We start from the raw sequence: 26,860 nt of genomic DNA on the forward strand, positions 1-26,860 counted from the left end.
TATAGGGTTTTGAGAAGAGGAGTGATATATCATTATTTGACTGTGTTTTAACACTCTATTTTGTTGAGAACATATTTTAGTAGAGTAAGGACAGAATCAGGTAGACCAAATAATATGTAAATCAAAGTATTCTGTAAATTATAAGTTAAATATTAATGAATCACATATTGGGATAATTTATTAAAAAAAGAAAAGATGCTCAACATCACTAATTATCAGAGAAATGCAAATCAAAACTACAATGAGGTACCATCTCACACCACTCAGAATGGCCATCGTTAAAAAGTCTACAAATAATAAATGCTGGAGATGGTGTGGAGAAAAGAGAACTCTCCTACACTGTTGGTGGGAATGTAAGTTGTTGCAGCCACTATGGAAAACAGTATAGCAGTTCCTTAGAAAACTAAACATAGAATTATCATATGGTCCAGCAATCCCACTCCTGGGCATATACCCAGACAAAACTCGAATCGAGAAAGATATATGCACCCCTATGTTCATAGCAGCACTATTCACAATAGCCAAGACAAGGAAACAACCTAAATGTCCATCGCCAGATGAATGGATAAAGAAGATGTGGTGCATATATACAATGGAATACCACTCAGCCATAACAAGGAACAAAATGATGCCATCTGCATCAACACAGACGGATCTAGAGATTATCATACTAAGTACGTCAGAAAGAGAAAGACAAAGTCCATATGATATCACTTGAATGGGGAATCTAAAATATGGCACAAAGGAACCTATCTATGAAACAGGAACAGACTCACAGACATAGAGAACAGACTTGTGGTTGCCAAGGGGGAAGGGGGGAGGGAGAGGGATGGACTAGAAGTCTGGGGTTAGTAGATGCAAACTATTACATTTAGAATGAATAAACAACAAGGTCCTACTGTAGAGTACAGGAAACTATATCCAATCTCCTGGGATAAACCATAATGGAAAAGAATATTAAAAAAATGTATATATGCATATAATTGAGTCACTTTGCTGTACAGCAGAAATTAGCTCCACATTGTAAATCAACTATACTCCAATAAGAAAAAAAAAAGACTTCCCGATATAACACAGGGAAGAGAGCCAATACTCCATAATAACTATAAACGGAGTATAACCTCTAAAAATTCTGAGCCACTATATTGTACATAGTAACTTCTATAATATTGTACATCAACTGTACTTCAATAAAAAAAGAATGCTACATAAACCAGTTACTATAGTATGTAATCTTAGGATTGATTTTTCTCACTAAGCTAATTCCGTGCAGATCCATGCAAACTGTTGCATGTATCAACAGTCTGTTTCACTAATTGCTGAGTGGTAGTTCACCGTATAGATTTGCCATCATCTGTTTAACCGTTCACTAATTGAAGGATACCTGGGTTGTTTCAAGTTTCTGGCTAACATGAACAAAGCTTCTATAACCAAAAAAAAACCAAGACTTGCCAAGACGGAAAGAACCTCAGAGCTGGTTGACTCTACATCCTTATTTTAGACTGTTCTACCTCGGAGCCTCCTGCTTCAGTATAAGGCAGGGCCAAAGTCAGGACACCAGTTTCTAGACTCTTAAGCTAATTTTTTTTTTTTTTTTTTGCGGTATGCGGGCCTCTCACTGTTGTGGCCTCTCCCGTTGCGGAGCACAGGCTCCGGACGCGCAGGCTCAGCGGCCATGGCTCACGGGCCCAGCCGCTCCGTGGCATGTGGGATCTTCCCGGACTGGGGCAGAACCTGTGTCCCCTGCATTGGCAGGCGGACTCTCAACCACTGCGCCACCAGGGAAGCCCTTAAGCTAATACTCTTTTACCTCCATTCTCTAACTAAGAAAGGGTTTTCTCAATCTGAGGCAATTGATGGAATCAGTATAATTCAAAAAAAAAAAAATAACAACAACTTTTTCACATTCCATAAAAGAGGAAAAAAAAGCAAATTTTAAGAAGTCACTTATTTTAAACCTGAGGCAATCCTAAACTTCATAAATTAAGGATTCACTTATGGGCTTAGCTCCGACTTTGCAATTAGTTATCCTGAAATTTTTAAAAAATGGAACTCAGAACCTGAAAATCTTTCTGATACAAAAACGAGGCACTGTATCTGTATGTGTGGTTTTATCATAAAATGAGTGTCCTAATTTGTAACTGCTTTATTTTTTATAACAATGGGTATGTTTTGCCAAAACTAAACTTTCTACATTTTGAACTTATAAAAACAAGTATTAATATTTAAACTTACATTCAAAAGACGGTTCAAATTCCTCATGATCCTTAAAAGCTAGCTTGTCCAGATTTGAAAATTCACTTTTGTCTTGAAGTTCTGTTTCTCTTTGATAAAGACTGGATGGGAAGAATAAAATTCAAGAATGTGAAGCTTTAATAATATAAGACACAAGAGCACAGGGTGATGAAAAAGCCTTTTGTGACTCAAGAAAATGCTTTAGATAATTAATTTTTCGTGCACTCATAGAGAATAAGAGCTATGGTGCACTGGGCGCTCTCCACGCACCAGGCATCATTCCAAACAGTTAATATACTTTAACTCAGCCACTCCTCCAGACCACCTCATGCTGTGAGGTAGGTACTACCACTGTTAACAAAGAATAACGTTGCACTCTCAAGGCTGTTCCTAGAAGGAATTTTTTTTTTTAAAAAGAACTACAAAAAATTTTTGACAAGTTTTTGAAAAACTGTGCACACCTTTAGCATGAGCCAGCTAAAGATGCAACACACCACAGTGCCCTACCTCGGCCCATGTGTGTCCTGCCTCTCCTCTTGGCTTTAGCACAGAAGGAGTGATATAAAAAATATTACATACTTGAGGACCAGGACAGGCACATGTGGCAGTTTTCAACTCTGTACAGTAGAACTGCATCAACACATAGATGCCTAGGCCTGAGCCCAGAACAAAGGAGTCAGAATCTCCTGCCATGGGGACTGGGCACAGGCAGGAGTCCCCCATGTGACTCGAATCCCAGCCTGCCCCTCCCTCCCCCGAGCTTCTCAACACACCCACCGCATCCTGCTTCAGCCATCATATCCTAGGACCCACTACCACTTTCGAATTTATTTCAATGATTTACAAAGTGGAAACTTATTTGCTTATATTTAAATGCCTAAATATCTGTGACTTTTAATGATGTATGAAACTATTTTAAGTTTACACTGAATTTATTTGCTTTTGCAGAGTCTGTACATCTGTTTTATCTTTATAAACCAAGTCTATTCATGGAACTATGCAAATGCTTATTAATACCATAGTACATATTCTTCTTTCTTTTTCTTGCGGTACACGGGCCTCTCACTGTTTTGGCCCCTCCCGTTGCGGAGCACAGGCTCCGGACGCGCAGGCTCAGCGGCCATGGCTCCACGGCATGTGGGCTCTTCCCGGACCGGGGCACGAACCCACGTCCCTTGCATCGGCAGGCAGACTCTCAACCACTGTGCCACCAGGGAAGCCCATCCATAGTATATATTTTATACATCAAGTTTAGCAAACGAGTAAAAATTACTCATTTGCTAAAAGGAGTCTTTTTCCCCCCAAGTAATGCAGATGATTCCCAAAGATCACACATCTCACAATCTGACTGCAAATTCTATACTGCCACGTAGTCTTTAATATCACCTAAAAGACCAAACACGCCATGACGGAGATCATAGGCAGCAACCAGCCTTGGCAGAGGCTGGGCAGAAGGCGGTACATACCCGGGCTTCGGCTCCGCAGGGCTGGAGAGTGAGTGCACAGAGAGGCTGTACCTGGACTCGGCAGGTGAAGGCTGTGGCGTTCTGTCGGGACAGGGGACAGTGGCCGGGGACTGGCCCAGACCTACAAGGCAGGAGGAACCAGGGTGAGCATGTTACAGATTGTGGGGAGAAGACAGCAGTGTGGTTTCTAAAGAATTCTATTACTTTGAAAATGAATTCTATCATCCTTGCAAACAGTGGAGTTGTGTAAATGATCCACAGAACTGACAATTCAGGCACCTGAATGAAACTGCAGCGGTAACAAGAAAACACATGAAAGTAACCGGCAGCCAAGGCAAAGCCAGTGCCAGTCTCTGAGCACCTTTCCGTGCCGAGCAATACGCTGGCACTTGACGCTCTGTCCCACGGCCTCCCACAACAACTGCGGCTCAGGGCAGACGCCATGGTTCCCCAGGAGCCCGCGGTTCAAAGGCAGGGCTCTCCTGGGCCCGGCTCCCACGACCTGCTGCTGCGCTGGCTGCGCTCCTGCGGTCCTCATCCTGGGCCGATGAGGACCAACCCACCCACATCCAGAGCATCCCCAACCCGTGGCAGTAGCTTACCTTCCAGGTACATCTCACTATCAAGGCTTCTCCTTGCTTTGGGGACGGGAGTGGAGGAGAGGCGTCTGGAGGCCGTATCCTTGTGTGACCTTGAGGCTGTGCTGCCTGGCATGTCAGATACCTCACTCTCATCCCCTCTATGCGCATTCAACAGAGGCTGCTGAGAGGCAACTCTGTTCTCTGCAAACACACACCTCTCAGGAGCACCTGCAGGGACGTTCTTGAGAGCTCTCAGCAGATGCAGGGTGGGCAGGCTCCTGTTTGCCGATGGGCTCTTGGCGGGGCACCGACTGACCCTTCGATGGTAGTTTTGGAAAGCTTTTTCCAAGCGCTCGGCCTCTTGCTCCAGCTCTCTCACCCTTGCCATGGTATTGGCTACAAACTCAAGGTCGGAATCGGGGGAACTACTCTCCGTGCTGGCATTTGGGTAACTGGGGATCTGTGGTATAACTGGGCCCGCCATCAGTTCATCTTGTCTCAGAGGATTTTTCAAGAAATCCCCGCTTATGTCGTCATCACAAGGTCCCTCCTTGCCACTCATTAACCCACTGATGGAGTGATGTAACAAAGACTGCTTCGTGTTGCGGTACAGTTCATTCTCCAGAGCTACGGGTTACAAACAGACAGACAGTGTGAGACAGGAAGGGAAAAGGTGGAGAATCAAATTAAAATTTACTGAGAATTTCTTTTCTGAAAAATCAAAGTAATAAGGGCAAACTGGCACATTAAACAGTTTGTGGAGGGAGCAATCAAGATGGCGGAAGAGCAGGACATGGAGCTCACCTCCTCCCATAAATACATCAAAAATATATCTACATGTGTAATGATTCTCACAGAATATCTACGGAACGCTAGCAGAAGACCTCAGACATCTGAAAGAGCAAGAAAATCTCCATGCAACCAGGTAGGACAAAAGAAAAAAGAAACAAAAGAAAAAGTGAGAAAGGAATCAGGACAGGACCTGCACCCTGGGAGGGAGCTGTTAAAGAGGCCAGGTTCCTGCACCCCAGGAAGTCCCTTCATCGGCATGGAGATCAGCCGGGACAGACACAGAGCTTTGGAGGAGAACGCAGCAACCAGTCTGCAGCAGCTAGGATGGAGAGAGACCTGCACAAAAGGTCTGTGCCACCGCCCTGTACTCCCCAGCCTGAGATGCGCGTCCGCCAGTGTGGGCCGGGGCTGGGTGCTGAAGCTCACGCTTCAGAGATCAGACCCAGGGAGAGGACTGGGGTGGGCTGCGTGGAAACAGCCTGAAGGAGCTGAAGTCTGATGCAACCACACCTGAGGGTGTAGGCAGAGGAAGCCAGGTGCCACTGTTTGGGGGGTGAGCGAGGGGAGGGGAGGGGTGGGGCCCACCACTGCAGCCTTTTTCGCTGTGCACGCTCTAAGGCAGCAGGACACCACCTACAGGAGCTACAGGAGCAGTCTCCACCACCACTGCCACCACCACTGCCCTCCCAGACTCCAGGAGTGGTTGCAAGCCACCACAGCTGCCTTCCCAGGCCCCAGGAGCAGTTGCAAGCTGCCTCTGCTCCCACTGTGTGCTCCAGGGGTGCACGAGACCCCACCGCTGCCGAGAACTCCAGGACTGGGCAGCAGCTGCCGCGTCTGCACACCCCCTCGATCAAGGGGATAACGACCAGCACACGTTGAGGAAAGAGGCGACAGGCATCCATACTAAAAACGGCTCTCATGCCAAAAAATATGAAATCCACAGACGCTACACAGGGATGATGCCACATATAAATAGCCCTCTAAGACCACAGTAGATAACTGATTCTCCTAAACTCACAGAATAAGAGAAATATAAGTAAAATGAAGAAGCAGAGGAACCACTCCCAGTTAAAAGACCAAGAAAATTCCCCTAAAAGAACAAACAATGAAACAGATCTCTTCAGTTTATTAGACACCAATTTCAAAAAGGAGATGAGGAAAATACTGAAGGAATTAAGAAAGGATATCAACAAAAATGCAGAATACTGTAAAAAGGAACTAGAAACTATAAAGAGGAACCAAGAAAAATTAGAAAACTCATTTGCCGAGACGAAAACTGAACTAAAGGCAAAGAATAGTAGAATGAATAATGCAAAAGAACAGGCAATTCCCTGGTGGTCCAGTGGTTAGGACTCTGCGCTTTCACTGCCGAGGGTGCAGGTTCAATCCCTGGTCAGGAAACTAAGATCCCGCAAGCTGTGCAGCATGGCCACAACAAAACAAATAATGCAGAAGAACGAATAAATCATCTGGAAGATAGAATAATGGAAATCACCCAATCAGGACAGCAGACAGAAAGCAAAATGAAAAAAAAAATGAAACCAATATAAGAGAACTATGGGACAATATAAAGTGTGCCAATCTATGCATAATAGGGATTCCAGAAGTGGAAGAAAGAGAAAAGGGGATCGAAAATGTATTTGAAGAAACTATGGCTGAAAACTTCTCAAACCTCAAGAAGTAAACAGATATCCAAGTGCAGGAGGCACAGAGGGTCCCAAACAATGTAAACCCAAAGAGACCTATAGCAAGACATATTATAATAAAAATGGTAAAAGTTAAAGAGAAGATGCTAACAGCAGCAAGAGAAAAACAAGGAGTTAATTACAAGGGAACCCCCATAAAGCTATCAGCTGACTTCTTTACACAAACACTGCAGGCCAGAAGGGAGTGGCGAGGGATTGATTCAAAGTCCTGAAAGGGAAAAATCTGCAACCTAGGATACTCTACCCAGCAAAATTATCATTTAGAATACAAGGAGAGATTAAGAATTTCTCAGACAAGTGAAAACTAAAAGAATACAGCAACACTAAACCTATCCTAAAGGAAACATTGAAAGGTCTTCTCTAAATAGAAAAGAGGAAAAAGCAAATCGACTAAATAAGCCAGTACACAGATTAAAAAAGAATCAAAAAATTTCTGTGAAATGACGATAACCACAATGAACAGCAAAAGAATGAATATAAAGATGTAAAAGGGGACATCAAAATCTTAAAATGTGGGGGAGGAGATTAAGAAAACGTAGATTATTTTTTCATTTCCTAGAATGCGTTTCAGGCTATATGGCTACCAGTCTAAGGCAAGTAGATACAGAATGGGGTTAATATACTTGAAAACAGGGTAACCACAAATCAAAAACATACAACAGATTCACAAAAAAACAAAAACAAGAGAACGTAAGCATAATACAAAAGAAAATCATCAAACCACCCAAGGAAAAACAAAAACAAATGGACAAATATAAAATCAATGGGAAAACAAGGCTTAAAACTGCAATAAATACGTATCTATCAATAATCATCTTAAGTGTAAACAGACTGAATGCTCCAATCAAAAGACACAAAGTGGCAGATTGGATTAAAAAGAAAACAAGAGCCTACAATAGGCTGACTACAAGAGACCCACTTTAGGGCAAAGGACACACATAGATTGAAAGTGAGGGTATGTAAAAAGATATTTCATTCAAACGGAAATGACAAGAAAGCAGGGGTTGCAATACTCACATCAGACAAAATAGACTTTAAAACAAAGGCCATAAAGAAAGATAAAGGAGGACACTATACAATGATAAAAGGATCAATACAAGAAGAGGATTTTACAGACATCAACATATATGCACCTAATACAGGAGGACCCAAATACATAAAACAAATACTAACAGACATAAGGGAGAAACTGACAAGAATAATAGTAGGAAACTTAAACATCCCACTCACATCAATGGATGGATCTTGTAGACAAAAAAAAAAAAAAAAAAAAAAATCAGTAAGGCAACAGAGATACTAAACAACACTACAGTTAGACTTAACTGATAGTTTCAGAACACTACATGCAAAACAAAACAAAAAGAAAACCAGAATACACATGCTTCACAAGTGCACATGGAACATTCTCTAGGATTGACCACATACTAGGGCACAAAAAAAGCCTCAACAAATTTAAGAGTACAGAGATTATCTCAAGCATCTTTTCTGACTACAGTGGCATGAAACTAGAAATCAACCACAGAAAAAGAAATGAGAAAAAACGATTACATGGAGACTAAACAACATGCTACTAAAAAAGCAACGGATCGGGCTTCCCTGGTGGCGCAGTGGTTGAGAGTCCGCCTGCCAATGCAGGGGACGCGGGTTCGTGCCCCGGTCTGGCAGGACCCCATGTGCTGTGGAGCGGCTGGGCCCGTGAGCCATGGCCACTGGGCCTGCGCGTCCGGAGCCTGTGCTCCGCAAACGGGAGAGGCCACAACAGTGAGAGGCTCACATACCGCCAAAAAAAAAAAAAAAAGCAATGGATCAGTGATGAAATCAAAGAGGAAATTAAAAAATACCTCGAGACAAATGACAATGAAAACAGAACCATAAAAAATCTATGGGACATAGCAAAAGCAGTTCTTAGAGGGAAGTTCATAGTGATACAGGCCTTCCTCAAAAAAAACAAAAAAACAAAAAAAATGAGAAAAGTGTCAAACAAAAAACCTAACCTACCACTTAAAAAAATTAGAAAAAGAAGAACAAACAAAACCTAAAGTCACCAGAAGGAAGGAATAATAAAGATGAGAGAGAAAATAGAGATTAAAAAAATAGAAAAGGCCAATAAAACCAAGAACTGGTTCTATGAAAGGGTAAACAAGATTGACAAACCTCTGGCCAGGCTCACCAAGAAGACAGAGAACCCAACGAAACAAAATAAAGAAAGGAAAAAGGAGATATAACGACCAATACCACAGAAATACAAAAAACCCTAAGGGAATACTATGAACAATTATATGCTAACAAATTTGACAACCTAGAAGAACTGGACAACTTTCTAGAAACATATAGCCCACCAAAATGGAATCAAGAAGAAATAAAGAATTTCAACAGACGGATATTAGAAGTGAAAGAGAATCTGTAGTCAACAAACTCCCTACAAACAGAAGCCCAGGACCAGATGGCTTCACACCCAAATTCTACCAAACATACAAAAAAGAACTTATACTGATCCTTCTCAGACTCTTCCAAAAATTTGAGGAGGAGGAAACACTCCCAAACACATTCTATGAAGCCACCATCACCCTGATACCAAAACCAGACAAAGACACCGCCAAAAAAGAAAACTTCAGGCCAATATCTCTGATGACTATAGATTCAAAAATCCTCAACAAACTATTAGCAAACCGAATCCAACAACACATACAAAGATCATACACCACGACCAAGTGGGATTCATCCCAACTTCACAAGGATGGTTCAACATATGCAAATCAATCAATGTGATATACCATATCAACAAAAGAAAAGACAAAAACCACATGGTCATCTCAATAGATGCAGAAAAAGCATCTGACAAAATTCAACATCCATTCATGATAAGAACTCTCACCAAAGTGGGTATAGAGGGAGCATGTCTCAACATAATAAAAGCTACTTATGACAAACCCACAGCCAATGTAATACTCAACAGTGAAAAGCTGAAAGCCTTCCTGCTAAAATCTGGAACAACTCAAGGATGCCCACCCTCACCCCTTCTATTCAACATAGTACTGAAAGTCCTAGCCACAGCAATCAGACAAGACAAAGAAATAAAAGGTATCCAAATTGAAAGGGAAGAGGTAAAATGGTCACTATATGCAGGTGACATGATACCATATACAGAAAACCCTAAAGACGCCACACAAAAACTACCAGAACCGATAAACGAATTCAGCAAGGTAGCAGGATACAAGATTAACATACAGAAATCTGTTGCATTTCTTTACACTAACAAAGAAATAACAGAAGGGAATGTAAAAAAACAATACCTTTCAAAATCACACCTCAAAAAATAAAATACTTAGGAATGAACCTGACCAAGGAGGTGGAAGACTTATACGCTGAGAATTATGAAACATTAGTAAAGGAAACTGAAGATGACTCAAAGAAATAGAAATGATAGCCCATGCTCTTGGATTGGAAGAATGTTGTTAAAATGGCCATACTACCCAAAGCAATCTACAGATTTAATGCGATCCCTATCAAACGACCCATGACATTTTTCACAGAACTAGAACAAATAATCCTAAAATTTATATAGAACCATAAAAGACCCAGAATTGCCAAAGCAATCCTAAGGCAAAAACACAAAGCAGGAGGCATTACCCTCCCAGACTTCAGACAATACTACAAAGCTACAGTAATCAAAACGGCATGGTATTGGGACAAAAACAGACATATGGATCAATGGAACAGAATAAAGAGCCCAGAAATAAACTCACACACCTATGGTCAATTAATCTTCAACAAAAAAGGCAAGAATATACTTATACAATGGAAAAAGGACAGACTCTTCAGCAAGTGGTGTTGGGAAAGTTGGACAGCTACATATAAATCAATGAAGTCAGAACACACCCTCTCACGATACACAAAAATAAACTCAAAATGGCTTAAAGACTTAAACATAAGACATGACACCATAAAATATGTAGAAGAGAACACAGGCAAACCATTCTCTGACATAAATCGTACCAATGTTTTCTTAGGTCAGTCTCCCAAGGCAATAGAAATAAGAGCAAAAATAAACAAACAGAACCTAATCAAACTTACAAGCTTCTGCACAGCAAAGGAAACCATGAAACAAAAGCCAACCCACAGAACGGGAGAAAATATTTGATAACGATGTGACCAACAAGGGCTTAATTTCCAAAATATACACAGAGCTCATACAGTTCAACAACAAAAAAACAAACAACGGAATCAAAAAATTGTCAGAAGACCTATGTAGACATTTCTCCAAAGAAGAAATACAAATGGCCAATAGGCACATGAAAAGACACTCAACATCTCTAATCATTAGAGAAATTCAAATCAAAACTACAATGAGGTACCACCACACACCAGTCAGAATAGCCATCATTAAAAAATCTACAAATAACAAATGCTGGAGAGGGTGTGGAGAAAAGGGAACCCTCCTACACTGTTGGTGGGAATGTATATTGGTACAGCCATTATGGAAAACAGTATGGAGGTTCCTCAGTAAAGTAAAAATAGAATTACCATATGATCCAGCAATCCCACTCCTGGGCACGTATACAGACAAAACTCTAATCCAAAAAGATATATGCACCCATAAGTTCATAGCAGCACTATTTACAAGAACTAAGACATGGAAACCTAAATGTCCATCAACAGATGGATGGATAAAGAAGATGTGGTACACACACACACACACACACACACAATGGAATATCACTCAGCTGTAAAAAAAAAAAAAGAAGACAATAATGCCACTTGCAGCAACATGGATGCAACCAGAGAATATCACACCAAGTGAAGTAAGTCAGAAAGAGAAAACAAATACCATGTGATACCACATGTGGAATCTAAGATGTGTTCAATTGTGTCACATTTACGAAACAGAAAGACTCATGGACAAAGAGAACAGACTTGTGGTTGCCAAGAGGGAGGGGGTTGGGGGAGGGATGGAATGGGAGGTTGGGGTTAGCAGATGTAAGCTATTATATATAGAATGGATAAACAACAAGGTCCTACTGTATAGCACAGGAAACTATATTCAGTATCCTATGATAAACCATAATGGAAAAGAGTATCAAAAAGAATATATATATACGTGTAACTGAATCAGTCTGCTGTACAGCAGAAATTAACATTGTTAATCAACTATACTTCAATAAATAAAAATAAAAAAATAAAATAGTTTGTGAAAGCACGGTCATAACAGTAATTATTAACATTTACTTGAGAGCTCATGTGTACCAGCTACTGCTTCATATGCCTTCATTCGTAACGCATGTTATTATTTCACAATCCATTATGCACGACCTTGAAATCTAAAAGCTTTGAGAACTGAAAAGGTATTTACAATGTATTAGGGGACAAAGCCTAACCAGACTTGAACTCATGTGGTTGAAAAATCTGACCTGAGCTGATATAAACCCATTTATAATCTTTAATTATTTCACCCAGCATGAATGTTCACACATTTGACTTCAAAATAATGAACGCGTCGCACTACAGGATGCTGCCCCCGAACTCCCAGGGCTGCGGCAAAATCCACTGCATACGGCCTGAGTCTCAGATAAGGAGGACATGCGGTCAGGACACCACTGTGGGCCCAGAACTCTCACGGCTCCCATGCCACGGATGGGGGACTGCGGCTGAATCCCCCAGTTAGCGAGGCATCGAGCCACTGTGCTGGCCTAATGCAAAGCCAGTAAATGTGATCACTCCTCTCCTGCAAAGCCACCTTGATGATGCCACGGGACAGATGCTTGTGATGCCCATGTTCCAGAAGCTTCCAACCTCATTAAACTATTTCTAATGACAGGAGCTTGGTACAGGCTTCAGCTGTGGGCAGTTTGGCAAAGGCAGAATTGTGGAGAGAAAATGAGGAACGGGAAAGAGTAGAGATGAGTAAAGAGACCACAATAAAAGTGGCGTGGGGAGAAGGGGCCAAGGGCCTAAGTGGGAAGAAGGAACTGAAGAAGGCTCAAAATCACGAACACTCAGGAACTTCCACTGAGCTTGGAAGCAGCTAAAGGAAGTGTCTCAGCCTCGGAACACTTGTTATGAAGGAGGAGGGGCAGATGTCACGCATCCACAGGAAGACATAGTAATCAGATGGTAGCACTGGCCATCTCCCCAGTGTTTCATATGCCCCAGGCACTGTACTGGAGCCAATCACCTTTCCCCTTCGTCCTCCATGGCACAGAAGGTATTATTATCCTCATTACAAAGGGGGCAACTGAGGCCCAAGGAAGTTAAAAGCAACATGTCCAAGGCCAAACAACTAACTTCAAAATTGGGGTACAAAACAAATTTTCTGATTCCAGCGGCAGCCCTCTTTTTGCCAGGGCACTCTGCTTCTCCCACAGGTATATACACCTGGCAAGGAGTATATAAAACCACTGAAGAGTAGACTGCTCTTATTATCAGGGTAGCAAATAAAACAGGAAAACCTAGGTCCAGGAAGAATTTGGGGGCCTCTGCATCACTACCACACCTTTCCTATCTGGGGCATGAGGCTCCCCCAAGCATGGGGCACCTGTGAAAGCAAGTCACTTCAGCTGATGACCTGGCTGGTATCCGTGAAATGGACAGGGAGTTTGACTTCTAAGATGGCCCACGGCTCTATGGCTTTACCTCTACTATGAGAATTACTGAAAATTCAATGAGTAACAATTATTACATTTCCACAAATGTCAGAAGTTTTACACACACACACACATACACACACACACACACACACACACACACACACACACACACACACACAGGTTAAAAATGTCTCTAACCTATCTGAGTTTGTTTCAGTTGCAATTTTAAATCGGTAACCTGCACAGTTAACCTCTTGACAGAAGCATCGTATTCTAATATCCGGGCCTTCAGCTGGGCACAGTGCTCAATCTGCAGAGAATTAGAGAAGAAAAAAAAATCAACATAAAACAAATCACAGCTCACTTCAAAGGGAACAATTCTCTCATTGGGCTTATTCTCTCTTTTTGTTTTGCCAATTCTGAGCAGCTTTATACCCGTAAACCACAGGGTCCCTTTAAAATGACGACCGATGATGCAAGTTTCCATTTCTTCTTACATGCACGTCAGAGCAGCTACTCCAGGGCATGGGAAGACACCAGAGAGAGGGCAGCAGTATTTCCAAGTCACAGGGTGAGCATCGAGACACTTCCACTGTGGGCACCATCAGGACTTGGAAAATTTTGTGTGTGAGTTTGCTTGCCTCTGGATTTTGTGACTATTATGAATATAGAGTCACATGACCACTGGACAGTTTCTCTCAGAGGAGAAAGGACACCCTTTAGCACCTTAAGGGATATCTGATGTTAAAATAAATCCCACTCACACCAGTGTGGCATGTGCCAAGTTCACACGTCTATGCAGTGGACTGGCCTGATCCCTGGGTGCTCAAGGAGAAATACTCACTTCACTTTGTAGTTGTTGTTGCAGAGCTTGTTTCTGGGTTGCAAACTCCTTATGCTCCGAGGTGATAGCATTTTCTGCTTTCTGTAATTCTTTCTGAAAAATCAGCAGTTTAGGAGATGGCTGAGCTATGCCTAAGAAAGTAGAAGAGCCTGGTCGTTACCAACCTGAAGTGTTTTCATTTCGCTTGACTTTTTTTTTTTTTTTTTTTTTTTTGCGGTACGCGGGCCTCTCACTGCTGTGGCCTCTCCCGTTGTGGAGCACAGACTCCGCATGCGCAGGCTCAGCGGCCATGGCTCACGGGCCCAGCCGCTCCGCGGCATGTGGGATCTTCCTGGACCAGGGCACGAACCCGTGTCCCCTGCATCGGCAGGCGGACTCTCAACCACTGCGCCACCAGGGAAGCCCTTGACTTTTTTTTTTAATTTAAGTTTAGTTAATTTACAATGTTGTGCTAGTTCCAAGTGTACACCAAAGTGACTAAGTTATACATATACATAATATATATTCTTTTTTTTTTTTCGTTTTTTGCGGTACGGGGGCCTCTCACTGTTGTGGCCTCTCCCGTTGCGGAGCACAGGCTCCGGACGCGCAGGCCCAGCGGCCACGGCTCACGGGCCCAACCGCTCCACGGCATGTGGGACCCTCCCGGACCGGGTCACGAACCCGCGTCCCCTGCATCAGCAGGTGGACCCTCAACCACTGCGCCACCAGGGAAGCCCTATATATTCTTTTTCAGATCCTTTTTCATTATAGGTTATCACAAGATATTGAGTATTCTTTCCTGTGGTATACAGTAGTCCTTATTGTTTACCTATTTTTTTTTAAATTGGGGTACAGCTGCTTTACAATGTTGTATTAGTTTCTGCTGTACAACGAAGTGAGTCAGTTATACATATACCCACTCTTTTTTAGATTTCCTTCCCATTTAGGTCACTACAGAGCACTGAGTTCCCTGTGCTATACAGTCAGTTCTCATTAGTTACCTATTTTATACATAGTAGTGTATATATGTCAATCCCAATCTCCCAATTCATCCCACACCCCCTTTCCCCCTTGGTAATCATAAGTTTGTTTTCTACATCTGTGTCTCTATTTCTGCTTTGCAAATAAGGTCACATCTGTACCATTTTTCTAGATTTCACATAAGCAATATTATATGTCTTTCTCTTTCTGACTTCCGTCGCTTGACTTTTAAAAGCAGCCAAACAAGTTTCAAATTGTTCTTCTTTTTTTTGTATGCATACAATATTGTATTAATTCTATCAAATGGACTACAGGCAATTCTGACTCACAAATTTCAAAACAAAATAATTTAATGCACATAAATGCAAATTTTACTATTCTCACATCCTTCTCCATGTAATACAATTCTTTCAAATCCTCAAATTAAGTTGAAAGCCCGCCTCTTCTCCCTACAGAGGCAGATAAGGAGTGCTCTACCAAAACCTGTCAATGACTGCCCTGAGGTCCAATTCTATCTGTGCATCTGTCAGGGGCTCTCAGGGTCCAGGCAGAAAACAGACGGCATGCCCAATTCAGGTCATCGGAGAACCCTTCAATACAGACTGACTTAGGCTGGGTCCGTAGCCACAAAGGATGGCATAGTTCCCTAGGCTACTAGCAGAGCCATGCTGTTTGTAGCCCTTGGGCCTAGAGGGCCGGGGAGGCAGGACCTCCCAGAACTGGAGAGAGCGAGCTGCTGCAGAATGCTAGAGAGGCCATCCCACAAACACTCGGACCTTGCATGGCTGAAAGGCGCAGGGCCAGCCCAGGGACGCTGTATATGGAGGTGGCAGGAGGGCAAACAACCTTGACCTCTCTCCTCCCTCCCTCCCAGTGCTTGCGGGCACTCGGCACACCTGACCAGCAGTCAGAGGGCAAGGGAAGCCCGGTACCATCTGGAGGGGCAAATTCGGACAGTTTTAAAATGTTTCTTCAGGACTGGCGGGAGAGACAAGATGGTGGAGTAAAAGGACTTCAGCTCACCTCCCCTTATGAAAACACCAAAATCACAACTAACTGCTAAACAACCACTGACAAAAAAGACTTGAACCTTCCAAAAAAGATATTCTACATCCAAAGACCAAGAAGAAGCCACAGTGAGACATTAGGAAGTTCACTTTTGCATTATGATCAAATCCCATACCTTCCAGGTGGGCGATCCACAAACTGGAAAGTAATTCTATCACAGAGGTTCTCCCACATGAGTGAGTCTGGAGCCCCACGTCAGGCTCCCCAGCCTGGGGGCCTGGCATCAGGAGGAGGAGCCCCCCAGAGCATTTGGCTTTGAAGGCCAGCAGGGCTCGAGTGCAGGAGCTCCTCAGGACTGAGGAAAACAGATGGCCCTCTTGGAGGCCACACACAAGGTTTCATGTGCACTGGGACCCAGGGCAAAGCACTGACTTCGTAAGAGCCTGGGCCAGACCTACCTGCGGGTACTGTAGGGTCTCTGGCAGAGTCGGGGGTCGGCTGTGGCTCACCGTGGGGCCCAAAGGAAAACTCTTGGGCGTGAGCTCTCCCGGGGGTGGGGGTGGGGGGGGTGTCTCCATTTTGGCACCAATGATCAGCCCCACCCAACAGCCTGCAGGCTCCAGTCCTGGGACGCCTCAGGCCAAACAATGAACAGGGTAGGAACACAGCCCCACCCATCAGGAGACAGGCTGTCTAAAGTTGTCCTGAGCCAAGAGCCACCTATAAACATACCCCTTGACATGGCCCTGCCCACCAGGGGGACATGACACAGCTCCACCCACCAGTGTGCAGGCACCAGTTCCTCCCACCAGAAAGCCTGCACAAGCCCCTGGACCAACCTCACCCACCAGGGGACAGACACCGGAACCAAGAAGAATTATAATCCTACGGCCTGAGGAATGGAGACCACAAAAACACAGCAAGTGAGACAATACCAGACAGTGGAGAAATATCTTCCAGACTAAGGAACAAGATAAAACCCCAGAAGAACAACTAAGTGAAGCGGAGATACGCAACCTACCTGAAAAAGATTTCAGAGTAATGATAGTAAAGATGATCCAAGACCAAGAAGAAAAACAATGGAGACACAGACCAAGAGGATACAAGAAATGTTTAATAAAGAGTTAGAAGCTTTAATGAACAGAGATGAACAATACAATAACTGAAATGAAAAACACACTAGAAGGAATCAATAGCAGAATAAATGGGGCAGTAGAACGAGTAAGTGAGCTGGAAAACAAATTGGTGGAAATCACTGCCGAGGAACAGAATAAAGACAGAAGAATGAAAAGAAATGAGGCCAGTCTAAGAGACTTCTAGGACAACATTAAATCCACAACATTGGCATTAAAGGGGTCCCAGAAGGAGAGGAGAGAGAAAGGGGCTGAGAAAATATTTGAAGAGCTAACAGCCAAAAGCTTCCCTAACATGGGAAAGGAAACACTCAAGTCCAGGAGGCTCAGAGAGCACCATACAGGATAAACCCAAGGAGGAACACGCCAAGACACATATTAATGAAACTGACCAAAAAATTAAGACAAAGATAAAATATTACAAAGAACAGAGAAAAGAAACAAATAACATACAAGGAAATTCCCATAAGGTTATCAACTGATTTTTCAGCAGAAACTCTGCAGGCCAGAAGGAAATGGCAAGATATATTTAAAGTGATGAAGGAGAAAAACCTACAACCAAGAATACTCTACCCAGCAAGGCTCTCATTCAGATTCAATGGAGAAATCAAAAGCTTTACAGACAAGCAAAAGCTAAGAGAATTCAGCATCACCAAACCAGCTTTTACAACAAATCCTAAAGGAACTTCTCTAGGCAGAAAAGGCCACAACTAGAATCCAGAAAATTATGAATGGGAAAGCTCATCGGTAAAGGCAAACATAAAACAAAGGTAGGAAATCACCCCCACACAAATATGTTATCAAAACCAGCAATCATGGGAAGAGGAGAATACAAATGCAGGATATTGGAAATGCACTGGAAATTAAGAGACCAGCAACTTAAAGCAATCTTGTACATATACAGACTGCTATATCAAAACCTCATGGGAACCACAAACCAAAGATGTACAATAGATACACATACAAAAAAGAACAAGCAATCCAAACACAACACTAAAGACAGACATCAAGTCACAAGAGAACAAAAGAGGAAGGGAAGAAAAAAGACCTTCAAAAACAAAGCCAAAACAATTAACAAAACGTCAGTAAGTACATATCAGTAATTACCTTAAATGTAAATGGATTAAATGCTCCAACCAAAAGATAGACCGGCTGAATGGATACAAACACAAGACCTGTATATATGCTGTCTACAAGAACCCCACTTCAGATCTAGGGACACATACAGACTGAAAGTGAGGGGATGGTAAAATGTATTCCATGCAAATGGAAATCAAAAGAAAGCTGGAGTAGCAATAGTCATATCAGACAATATAGACTGTAAAATAAAGACTATTACAAGAGACAAAAAAGGACAGTACATAATGATCAAGGGATCAATCCAAGAAGAAGATATAACAATTTTAAGTATTTATGCACCCAACACAGGAGCAATATAGAAGGCAAATGCTCACAGCCATAAAAGGAGAAATCGACAGTAACACAGTAGTAGTGGGGGACTTTAACACCCCACTTTCATCAATGGACGGATCATACAGGCAGAAGATCAATAAGGAAACACAGGCCTTATGTGACACATGAGACCAGATGGATTTAACTGATATTTATAGAACGTTCCATCTGAAAGCAGCAGAGTACACATTTTTCTCAAGTGCACATGGAACATTCTCCAGGATAGACCACATGCTTGGTCACAAAGCAAGCCTCAGTAAATTTAAGAAAAGTGAAATCATATCAAGCATCTTCTCCTACCACAACACTATGAGATTAAAAATCGACTACAACAAAACAACGAAAAAACACAAACACATGGAGGCTAAACAATATGTTACTAAACAACCAATGGATCACTGAAGAAATCAAAGAGGAAATCAAAAAATACCTAGAGACAAATGAAAACGAAAACATGACAATCCAAAAGTTATGAGATGCAACAAAAGGAGTTCTAAGAGGGAAGTTTATAGCAATACAATCTTACCTCAAGAAACAAGAAAAATCTCAAACAACCTAAGGTTACTTACACCTAAAGCCACTAGAGAAAGAACAAACAAAACACAAAGTTAGTAGAAGGAAAGAAATCATAAAGATGAGAGCAGAAATAAATGAAAGAGAGATGAAGGAAACAATAGAAGAGATCAATGAAACTGAAGGACGGTTCTTTGAAAAGATAAAGAAAATTGATAAACTTTTAGCCAGACTCATCAAGAAAAAAAGGGAGGGCTCAAATCAATAAAATTAGAAACAAAAAAGAAGTTACAACTGACACCACAGAAATACAAAGGATCATAAGAGACTACTACAACCAACTATCTACCAATAAAATGGACAACTAGAATAAATAGACAAATTCTTAGAAAGGTGAAATCTTCCAAGACTGAACCAGGAAGAAATAGAAAGTAAGAACAGACCAATCACAAGTATTGAAATTGAAACTGTGATTAAAAGACTTGAAGAGCATAACCATCCCAAACTTCAGACAATACTACAAAGCTACAGTAATCAAAACAGCATGGCATTGGCACAAAAACAAACATATGGATCAATGGAACAGAACAGAGAGCCCCAAAATAAACCCACACACCTATGGTCAATTAATCTTCGCCAGAGGAGGCAAGAATATACAACGGAAAAAAGACAGACTCTTCAGCAACTGGTGTTGGGGAAGTTGGACAGCTGCATGTAAATCAATGAAGTTACAACACGACCTCTCACCATACACAAAAATAAACTCAAAATGGCTTAAAGACTTAAACATAGGCTATGACACCATAAAATGTCTAGAAGACAACAGGGGCAAAACATTCTGACATAAATCGTACCAACGTTTTCTTAGGTCAGTCTCCCAAGGCAATAGAAATAAAAGCAAAAATAAACAAATGGGACCTAATCAAACTTACAAGCTTCTGCACAGCAAAGGAAACTGTAAACAAAACAAAAAGACAACGTACAGAATGGGAGAAAATATTTGCAAATGATGCGACTGTCAAGGGCTTAATTTCCAAAATATACAAACAGCTCACACAGCTCGACAACAAAAGAACAAACAATGGAACCGAAAAATTGGCAGAAGACTGAAGTAGACATTTCTCCAAAAAATAAATAGAGGGGGCCAATAGGCACATGAAAAGATGCTCAATATGGCTGACTATTAGAGAAATGCAAATCAAAACCACAATGAGGTACCATCGCACAGTGGTCAGAATGGCCATTATTAAAAAGTCTACAAATGACAAATTGCTGGAGAGGATGTGGAGAAAACGGAACCCTCCTACACTGTTGGTGGGAATGTAAGTCGGTGCAGCCACTGTGGAAAACAGTATGGAGGTTTCTCAGAAAACTAAAAATAGAATTACCATATGATCCAGCAATCCCACTCCTGGGCATATATCTGGAGAAAACTCTAATTAAAAAAGATACATGCACCCTTATGTTCATAGCAGCACTATTCACAATAGCCAAGACATGGAAACAACCTAAATATCCATCAAGAGATGAATGGATAAGAGATGATGTGGTACATATATACAATGGAATATTACTCAGCCATGAAAAAGAACGAAATAATGCCATTTGCAACAACACAGATGCAACTAGAGATTATCATACTAAGTGAAGTAAGTCTGAAAGAGAAAAACAAATACCATATGATATCACTTATATGTGCAATATAAAATATGACATGTAAAGCAACTATACTCCAATAAAAATTTTGTTTGTTTGTTTTTGCGGTACGCGGGCCTCTCACTGTTGTGGCCTCTCCCGTTGTGGAACACAGGCTCCGGACGTGCAGGCTCCAGACGCACAGGCTCAGCGGCCATGGCTCACGGGCCCAGCCGCTCCACGGCATGTGGGATCTTCCTGGACTGGGGCACGAACCCATGTCCCCTGCATCGGCAGGCGGACTCTCAACCACTGCACCACCAGTGAAGCCCAAAAATTAATTAAAAAAACTAAAATAAAAGGTTAAGTGACTTGAAAGAAGTAAAAAATAAAATGAAATATGACACTTATCTATGAAAGAGGAACAAAATCAGGGACATAGAGAATAGACTGGTGGTTGCCAAGGGGGTGAGGGGGGGTGGGAGAGGGTAGGAGTGGGACTTTGGGATTAGCAGATGCAAACTGGTATATATAGAATGGATAAACGACAAGATCCTACTGTATAGCACAGGGAACTATATTCAATATCCTGTGATGAACCATGATGGAAAGGAATACTAAAAAGAATGTATATATATCTAGAATTGAGTCACTTTGCTATACAGCAGTAATTAATGCAACATTGTAATTCAACTATACTTCAATAAAAAATAAGACACACACACACACAAAAACTAACAACAAACAAAATCCAGGACTAGATGGCTTCACAGGCAAATTCTATGAAACATTTAGAGAAGAGTTAACACACCTATCATTCTGAGACTATTCCAAAAAACTGCAGAAGGAACACTCGCAAACTCATTTCATGAGGCCATCATCACCCTCACACCAAAACCAGACAAGGATACCACAAGAAAAGTACAGGCCAATATCACTGATGAGCATAGATGCGAAAATCCTCAACAAAATACTAGCAAACTGAATCAATCCAACAATACATTAAATGGACCATACACCACGATCAAGTGGGATTTATCTCAGGGTTGCAAGGATTTTTCAATATCCATAAATCGATCAGTGACGAACAAATACTATATGATCATCTCAATAGATGTAGAGAAAGCTTTTGACAAAATTCAACACCCATTTATGATAAAAACTCTACAGAAAGTGGGTATAGAGGGAACCTACCTCAACATAATAAAGGCCATCTATGACAAACCCACAGCTAACATCATACTGAACAGTGAAAAGCTGAAAGCATTACCTCTTAGATCAGGAACAAGACAAGGATATGCACTCTCACCACTTTGAAACAACATTGCTGTGCATAGGACTTCCAAAACTATCAGAGAAGAGAAAGATATAAAAGGAATCCAAACTGGAAAAGAAGTAAAACTGTCACTGTTTGCAGATGACATGATACTAGACGTAGAAAATCCTTAAGATGCTACCAGAAAACTTACTAGAGCTCAACCATGAATTCAGTAAAGGTGCACCTTTACTGAAACAATCCCATTTACCATTACATCAAAAAGAATAAAATACCTAGGAATAAACCTACCTAAGGAGGCAAAGGACCTGTACTCTGAAAACTATAAGATGCTGATAAAAGAAACTGAAGATGACATAAACAGATGGAAAGATATACCATGTTTTTGGATTGGAAGAATCAATATTGTCAAAATGACTATACTACCCAAGGAAATCTACAGATTCAATGCAATCCCTATCAAATTACCAATGGCATTTTTCACAGAACTAGAAGAAAAAAAATTTTCATTTGTACAGAAATACAAAAGACCCCGAATAGCCAAAGCAAACCTGAGCAAGAAAAACGCAACTGAAGGGACTTCCCTGGTGGTGCAGTGGTTAAGAATCCGCCTGCCAATGCAGGGGACACAGGTTCAAGCCCTGCTCCAGGAAAATCCCACATGCCGCGGAGCAACTAAGCCTATGTGCCACAACTACTGAGCCTGCACTCTAGAGCCCACGAGCCACAACTACCGAAACCTGTGCGCCTAGAGTCCGTGCTCCACAACAAGAGAAGCCACCACAATGAGAAGCCCATGCATCACAACAAAGAGTAGCCCCCACTCGCCACAATTAGAGAAAGCCCGCTCACTGCAACGAAGACCAAACGCAGCCAAATAAATAACTTAATTAAACTAAAAAAATTTAAAAAAAAAAAGAAAGAAAAAGAAAAACGGAACTGGAGCAGTCAGACTCCCTGACTTCAGACTATACTACAAAGCTACAATAATCAAAACAGTATGGTACTGGCACAAAAACAGAAATATAGCTCAATGAACAGGAAAGCCCAGAAATAAACCCATGACCCTATGGTCAATTAATCTACAACAAAGGAACAAGAATATACAATGGAGAAAAGACAGTCTTTTCACCAAGTGGTGCTGGGAAAAGTGGACAGTTACATGTAAACGAATGAGATTAAAACATTCTCTAACACCGTACACAAAAATAAACTCAAAATGGATTGAAGACCTAAATGTAAGGCCAGATATTATAAAACTCTTAGAGAAAAACATAGGCAGAACACTCTGACATAAACTGCAGTAGTATCTTTTTGGATCCACCTCCTACAGTAATGAAAATTAAAAAAAACAGAAAAAACAAATGGGACCTAATTAAACTTAAAAGGTTTTGCACAGCAAAGGAAACCATAAACAAAATGAAAAGACAACCCACAGAATGGGAGAAAACGTTTGCGAATGAAGCAACCGACAAGGGATTAATCTCCAACATATACAAACAGCTTGTGCAGCTCAAACAACCCAATCAAAAAATGGGAAAAATATTTAAATAGACACTTCTCCAAAGACATACAGATGGCCAACAGGCACATGAAAAGATGCTCAACTTTGCTAGTTTTTAGAGAAATGCAAATCAAAACTACAATGAGATATCACCTCACACCAGTCATAATGGCCATCATCAAAATGTCTATAAACAGGGCTTCCCTGGTGGCGCGGTGGTTAAGAATCCGCCTGCCAATGCAGGGGACACGGGTTCGAGCCCTGGTCCGGGAAGAGCCCACATGCTGCGGAGCAACTAAGCCCACGTGCCACAACTACTGAGTCTGTGCTCTAGAACCCACGAGCCACAACTACTGAAGCCCGCACACCTAGAGGCCATGATCCACAACAAGAGAAGCCACTGCAATGAGAAGCCTGTGCACCACAATGAAGAGGAGCCCCCGCTCTCTGCAACTAAAGAAAGCCCACGTGGAGCAACAAAGACCCAACTCAGCCAAAAATAAAATAAATAATAAGTTTAAAAAAAAAAAGAAAAAATTCCTTTAAAAAAACTGTCTATAAACAATCAATGCTAGAGAGTGTGTGGAGAAAAGGGAACCCGCCTACACTGTTGGTGGGAATGTAAATTGGTTCAACCACTATGGAGAACAGTGTGGAGGTTCCTTCAAAAACTAAAAACAAAACTACCATATGATCCAGCAACCACACTCCTGGGCATACATCCAGAGAAAACCATAAATCCAAAAGATATATGCACCTCAGTGTTCACTGCAGCACTATTTACAGTAGCCAAGACATGGAAGTGACTGAAATGTCCATCAACAGAGGAATGGATAAAGAAGATGTGTTACATATATACAATGGAATATTACTCAGACATAAAAAGAACAAAATAATGCCATTTGCAACAACATGGATGCAACTAGGGAATATCATAACTAAGTGGAATAAGTCAGACAGAAAAGACAAATATCTTATGATGTCACTTATATGTGGAATCTAAAAAAAACGATACAAATGAACTTATTTACAAAACAGAAACAGACAGAGTTCGAAAACAAACTTATCAAAGGGGAAAGTCGGGGGGAGGGATAAAATTAGGAGTTTGGGATTAACATACGCACACTACCATATGTAAAATAGATAATCAACAAGGACACACTGTATAGCATAGGGAACTCTGCTCAATGATCTGTAATAAGCTATACGGGAAAAAAAATCTGAAAAAGAATGGATATGTGTATACATATAACTGAATCCCTTTGCTGTATACCTGAAACTAACAAAACACTGTAAATCAACTACACATTGTAAATCAACTATATTCTAATAAAAAATAAACATTAAATTTAAAAAAATGTTTCTTCTTACGCTACAAATTATGGAATAGCAAGCAAAAAGAAAGGAATTTCAATCTCAGAATCTTAACTTTATAAAATCTTCCCAATTGAAGCCTCGCTTAGAGGAGTTTCCTAATATGAACGTAACATGCATTACAAACACAGGCAAATCAGAAAAAAAAAAAGACTTACGGTTTAGGAGATTCAAGTTTTCACTTTTCACGTCTTCCAGTTGTCGTTTAAGTAGTTTATTTTGCGCCTCAAGCTCCAGGTTCCCTTCTTTCAGTAGTGAATAGTTGCTCATCTCTTTAACCTTCTTGCTCAGCATATGGTTTTGCTTTGTTAATGAAAAACACTGAGCTCTGACGGACTCCAACTCAAGCTAGAATTGGAAAAGGAAAACTTGTACTTGAACAGTGACTTTACAGGACTGCACAGGTAGATGCTGGTGGGCTGCTCTCAGCTGGGCAGCATAATTTAATTTCGGTCACTTGACTGAAGTGTCGTTTTCTTCAACAAGACAACCCTAACTACAACTTCTGCCCTGGAGCTGGGGATGGGGCAAGTTCATCCAACTCAATTTATGCAGAACCCTGTCCTACAAAGCAAGTCTTTCGGATTATCACCCCATTTTCCAGATGCAACTAAGGACCAAAAAGCCATCACAGAGTTAATAATATGTCTATTTTTTAATATGAAAAGGTAAGACCGATACCAATAACATGCTGTGAGGTGCTTTCCTTTTCTTAGTCTAATATAGCTCGTTTGGAGACCGGAGCCTATAAAGTTCTCAAACAAGTCATCATAGTTGCAAAAATAAATTTTATATACAGGACATATTTTAAGTTCCTGAAGTTCCAGTCCTGTCCTTTGGATAGCAAGCACACACATGGACAGAAAAAAAGTAACAGTATCATGTGAAAAATGCCTCTCATTTTGCTTTAATTTGTGAGATCCTGATGTAGTGATACGAATTTTCACCTGTTGCTGAGGCGAAGGGAGAAGAGGCTGAGTAGATAATAGTATACACCAGCCACCTGCTATGGGCCAGGCACAGTAAACCAGCTCACTGAAGTCCCTCATCAACCATGGGATGTGGGCAATACCCCAGAGTTTTCGGAGAAAGGATCTGAGGTCACAGATCTTGCCCAGAGGCACACAAGCAGTGAGGGAGACACAAAGGATTCAAGGACGACTCTGGGCCGCAAACGACATGCTCTTTCTATGCTTCTCTAGGAGACTAGGATTGAAATAAGTAACTACTGAATTAAGTTCAACCGTCACCCTCTGAGTCATATAATAAACAGTCCAAACATACCAAGAGGATAACTCGAGATAAATTATGTATGACTGAAGTTAAAATTTCCTGTGTTGTCGAATAACTATTTCAAAAAAACCAATAGGCTTAACAATTACCTCAAGTTCTTTCACACGATTTACAGAACGATCCAGTTCTTCCTTTTTAAAATTAAGAGTTGCAAACTCCTCTTGGAAATGCAGAGCTTTTTCTGAAAGACAGAGCCAACCAACTAAACATCATAAAGTTTTCCCAGTGAATACAAAACTCATTTAATCATTTATAGCCAGTATGTCAGATCTAATGACCATTATTTCATCATCTAAAATAGCAGAGGGAATTCCCTGGCAGCCCAGAGGTCAGGACTCTACGTTTTTACTGCCGAGGGTGCGGGTTTGATCCTTGGTTGGGGAAGTAAGATCCAGCAAGCTGCGTTGCATGGTAAAACACACACACACACACACACACACACACACACACACACGTAAAATAGCAGATAGTGCGGGGCCCTCATGCCGACGGCTCTGA

The 26,860-nt window shown here is 41.5% G+C and overlaps 1 protein-coding gene across 4 annotated transcripts in view; it reads right to left on the reverse strand.

Annotated features, from left to right (window-relative positions):
* Window positions 1–26,860, reverse strand: part of OFD1 (OFD1 centriole and centriolar satellite protein) — a 63,611-nt gene that overhangs the window by 12,166 nt on the left and 24,585 nt on the right. For all 4 annotated transcript variants that reach the window (XM_030848140.2, XM_030848138.3, XM_030848139.3 and 1 more), the window contains 7 exons: window positions 26,452–26,543; window positions 25,228–25,417; window positions 14,212–14,342; window positions 13,566–13,677; window positions 4,304–4,909; window positions 3,702–3,822; window positions 2,236–2,336 (listed from right to left, as the gene is read on the reverse strand). In XM_030848140.2, coding sequence (XP_030704000.1) covers window positions 2,236–2,336; window positions 3,702–3,822; window positions 4,304–4,909; window positions 13,566–13,677; window positions 14,212–14,342; window positions 25,228–25,417; window positions 26,452–26,543 — 1,353 coding nt within the window. The remainder of the gene's footprint in view (window positions 1–2,235; window positions 2,337–3,701; window positions 3,823–4,303; window positions 4,910–13,565; window positions 13,678–14,211; window positions 14,343–25,227; window positions 25,418–26,451; window positions 26,544–26,860) is intronic.

This window comes from Globicephala melas, chromosome X (assembly GCF_963455315.2).
Source record: "Globicephala melas chromosome X, mGloMel1.2, whole genome shotgun sequence".
In the NCBI taxonomy this organism is placed as follows: domain Eukaryota; kingdom Metazoa; phylum Chordata; class Mammalia; order Artiodactyla; family Delphinidae; genus Globicephala; species Globicephala melas.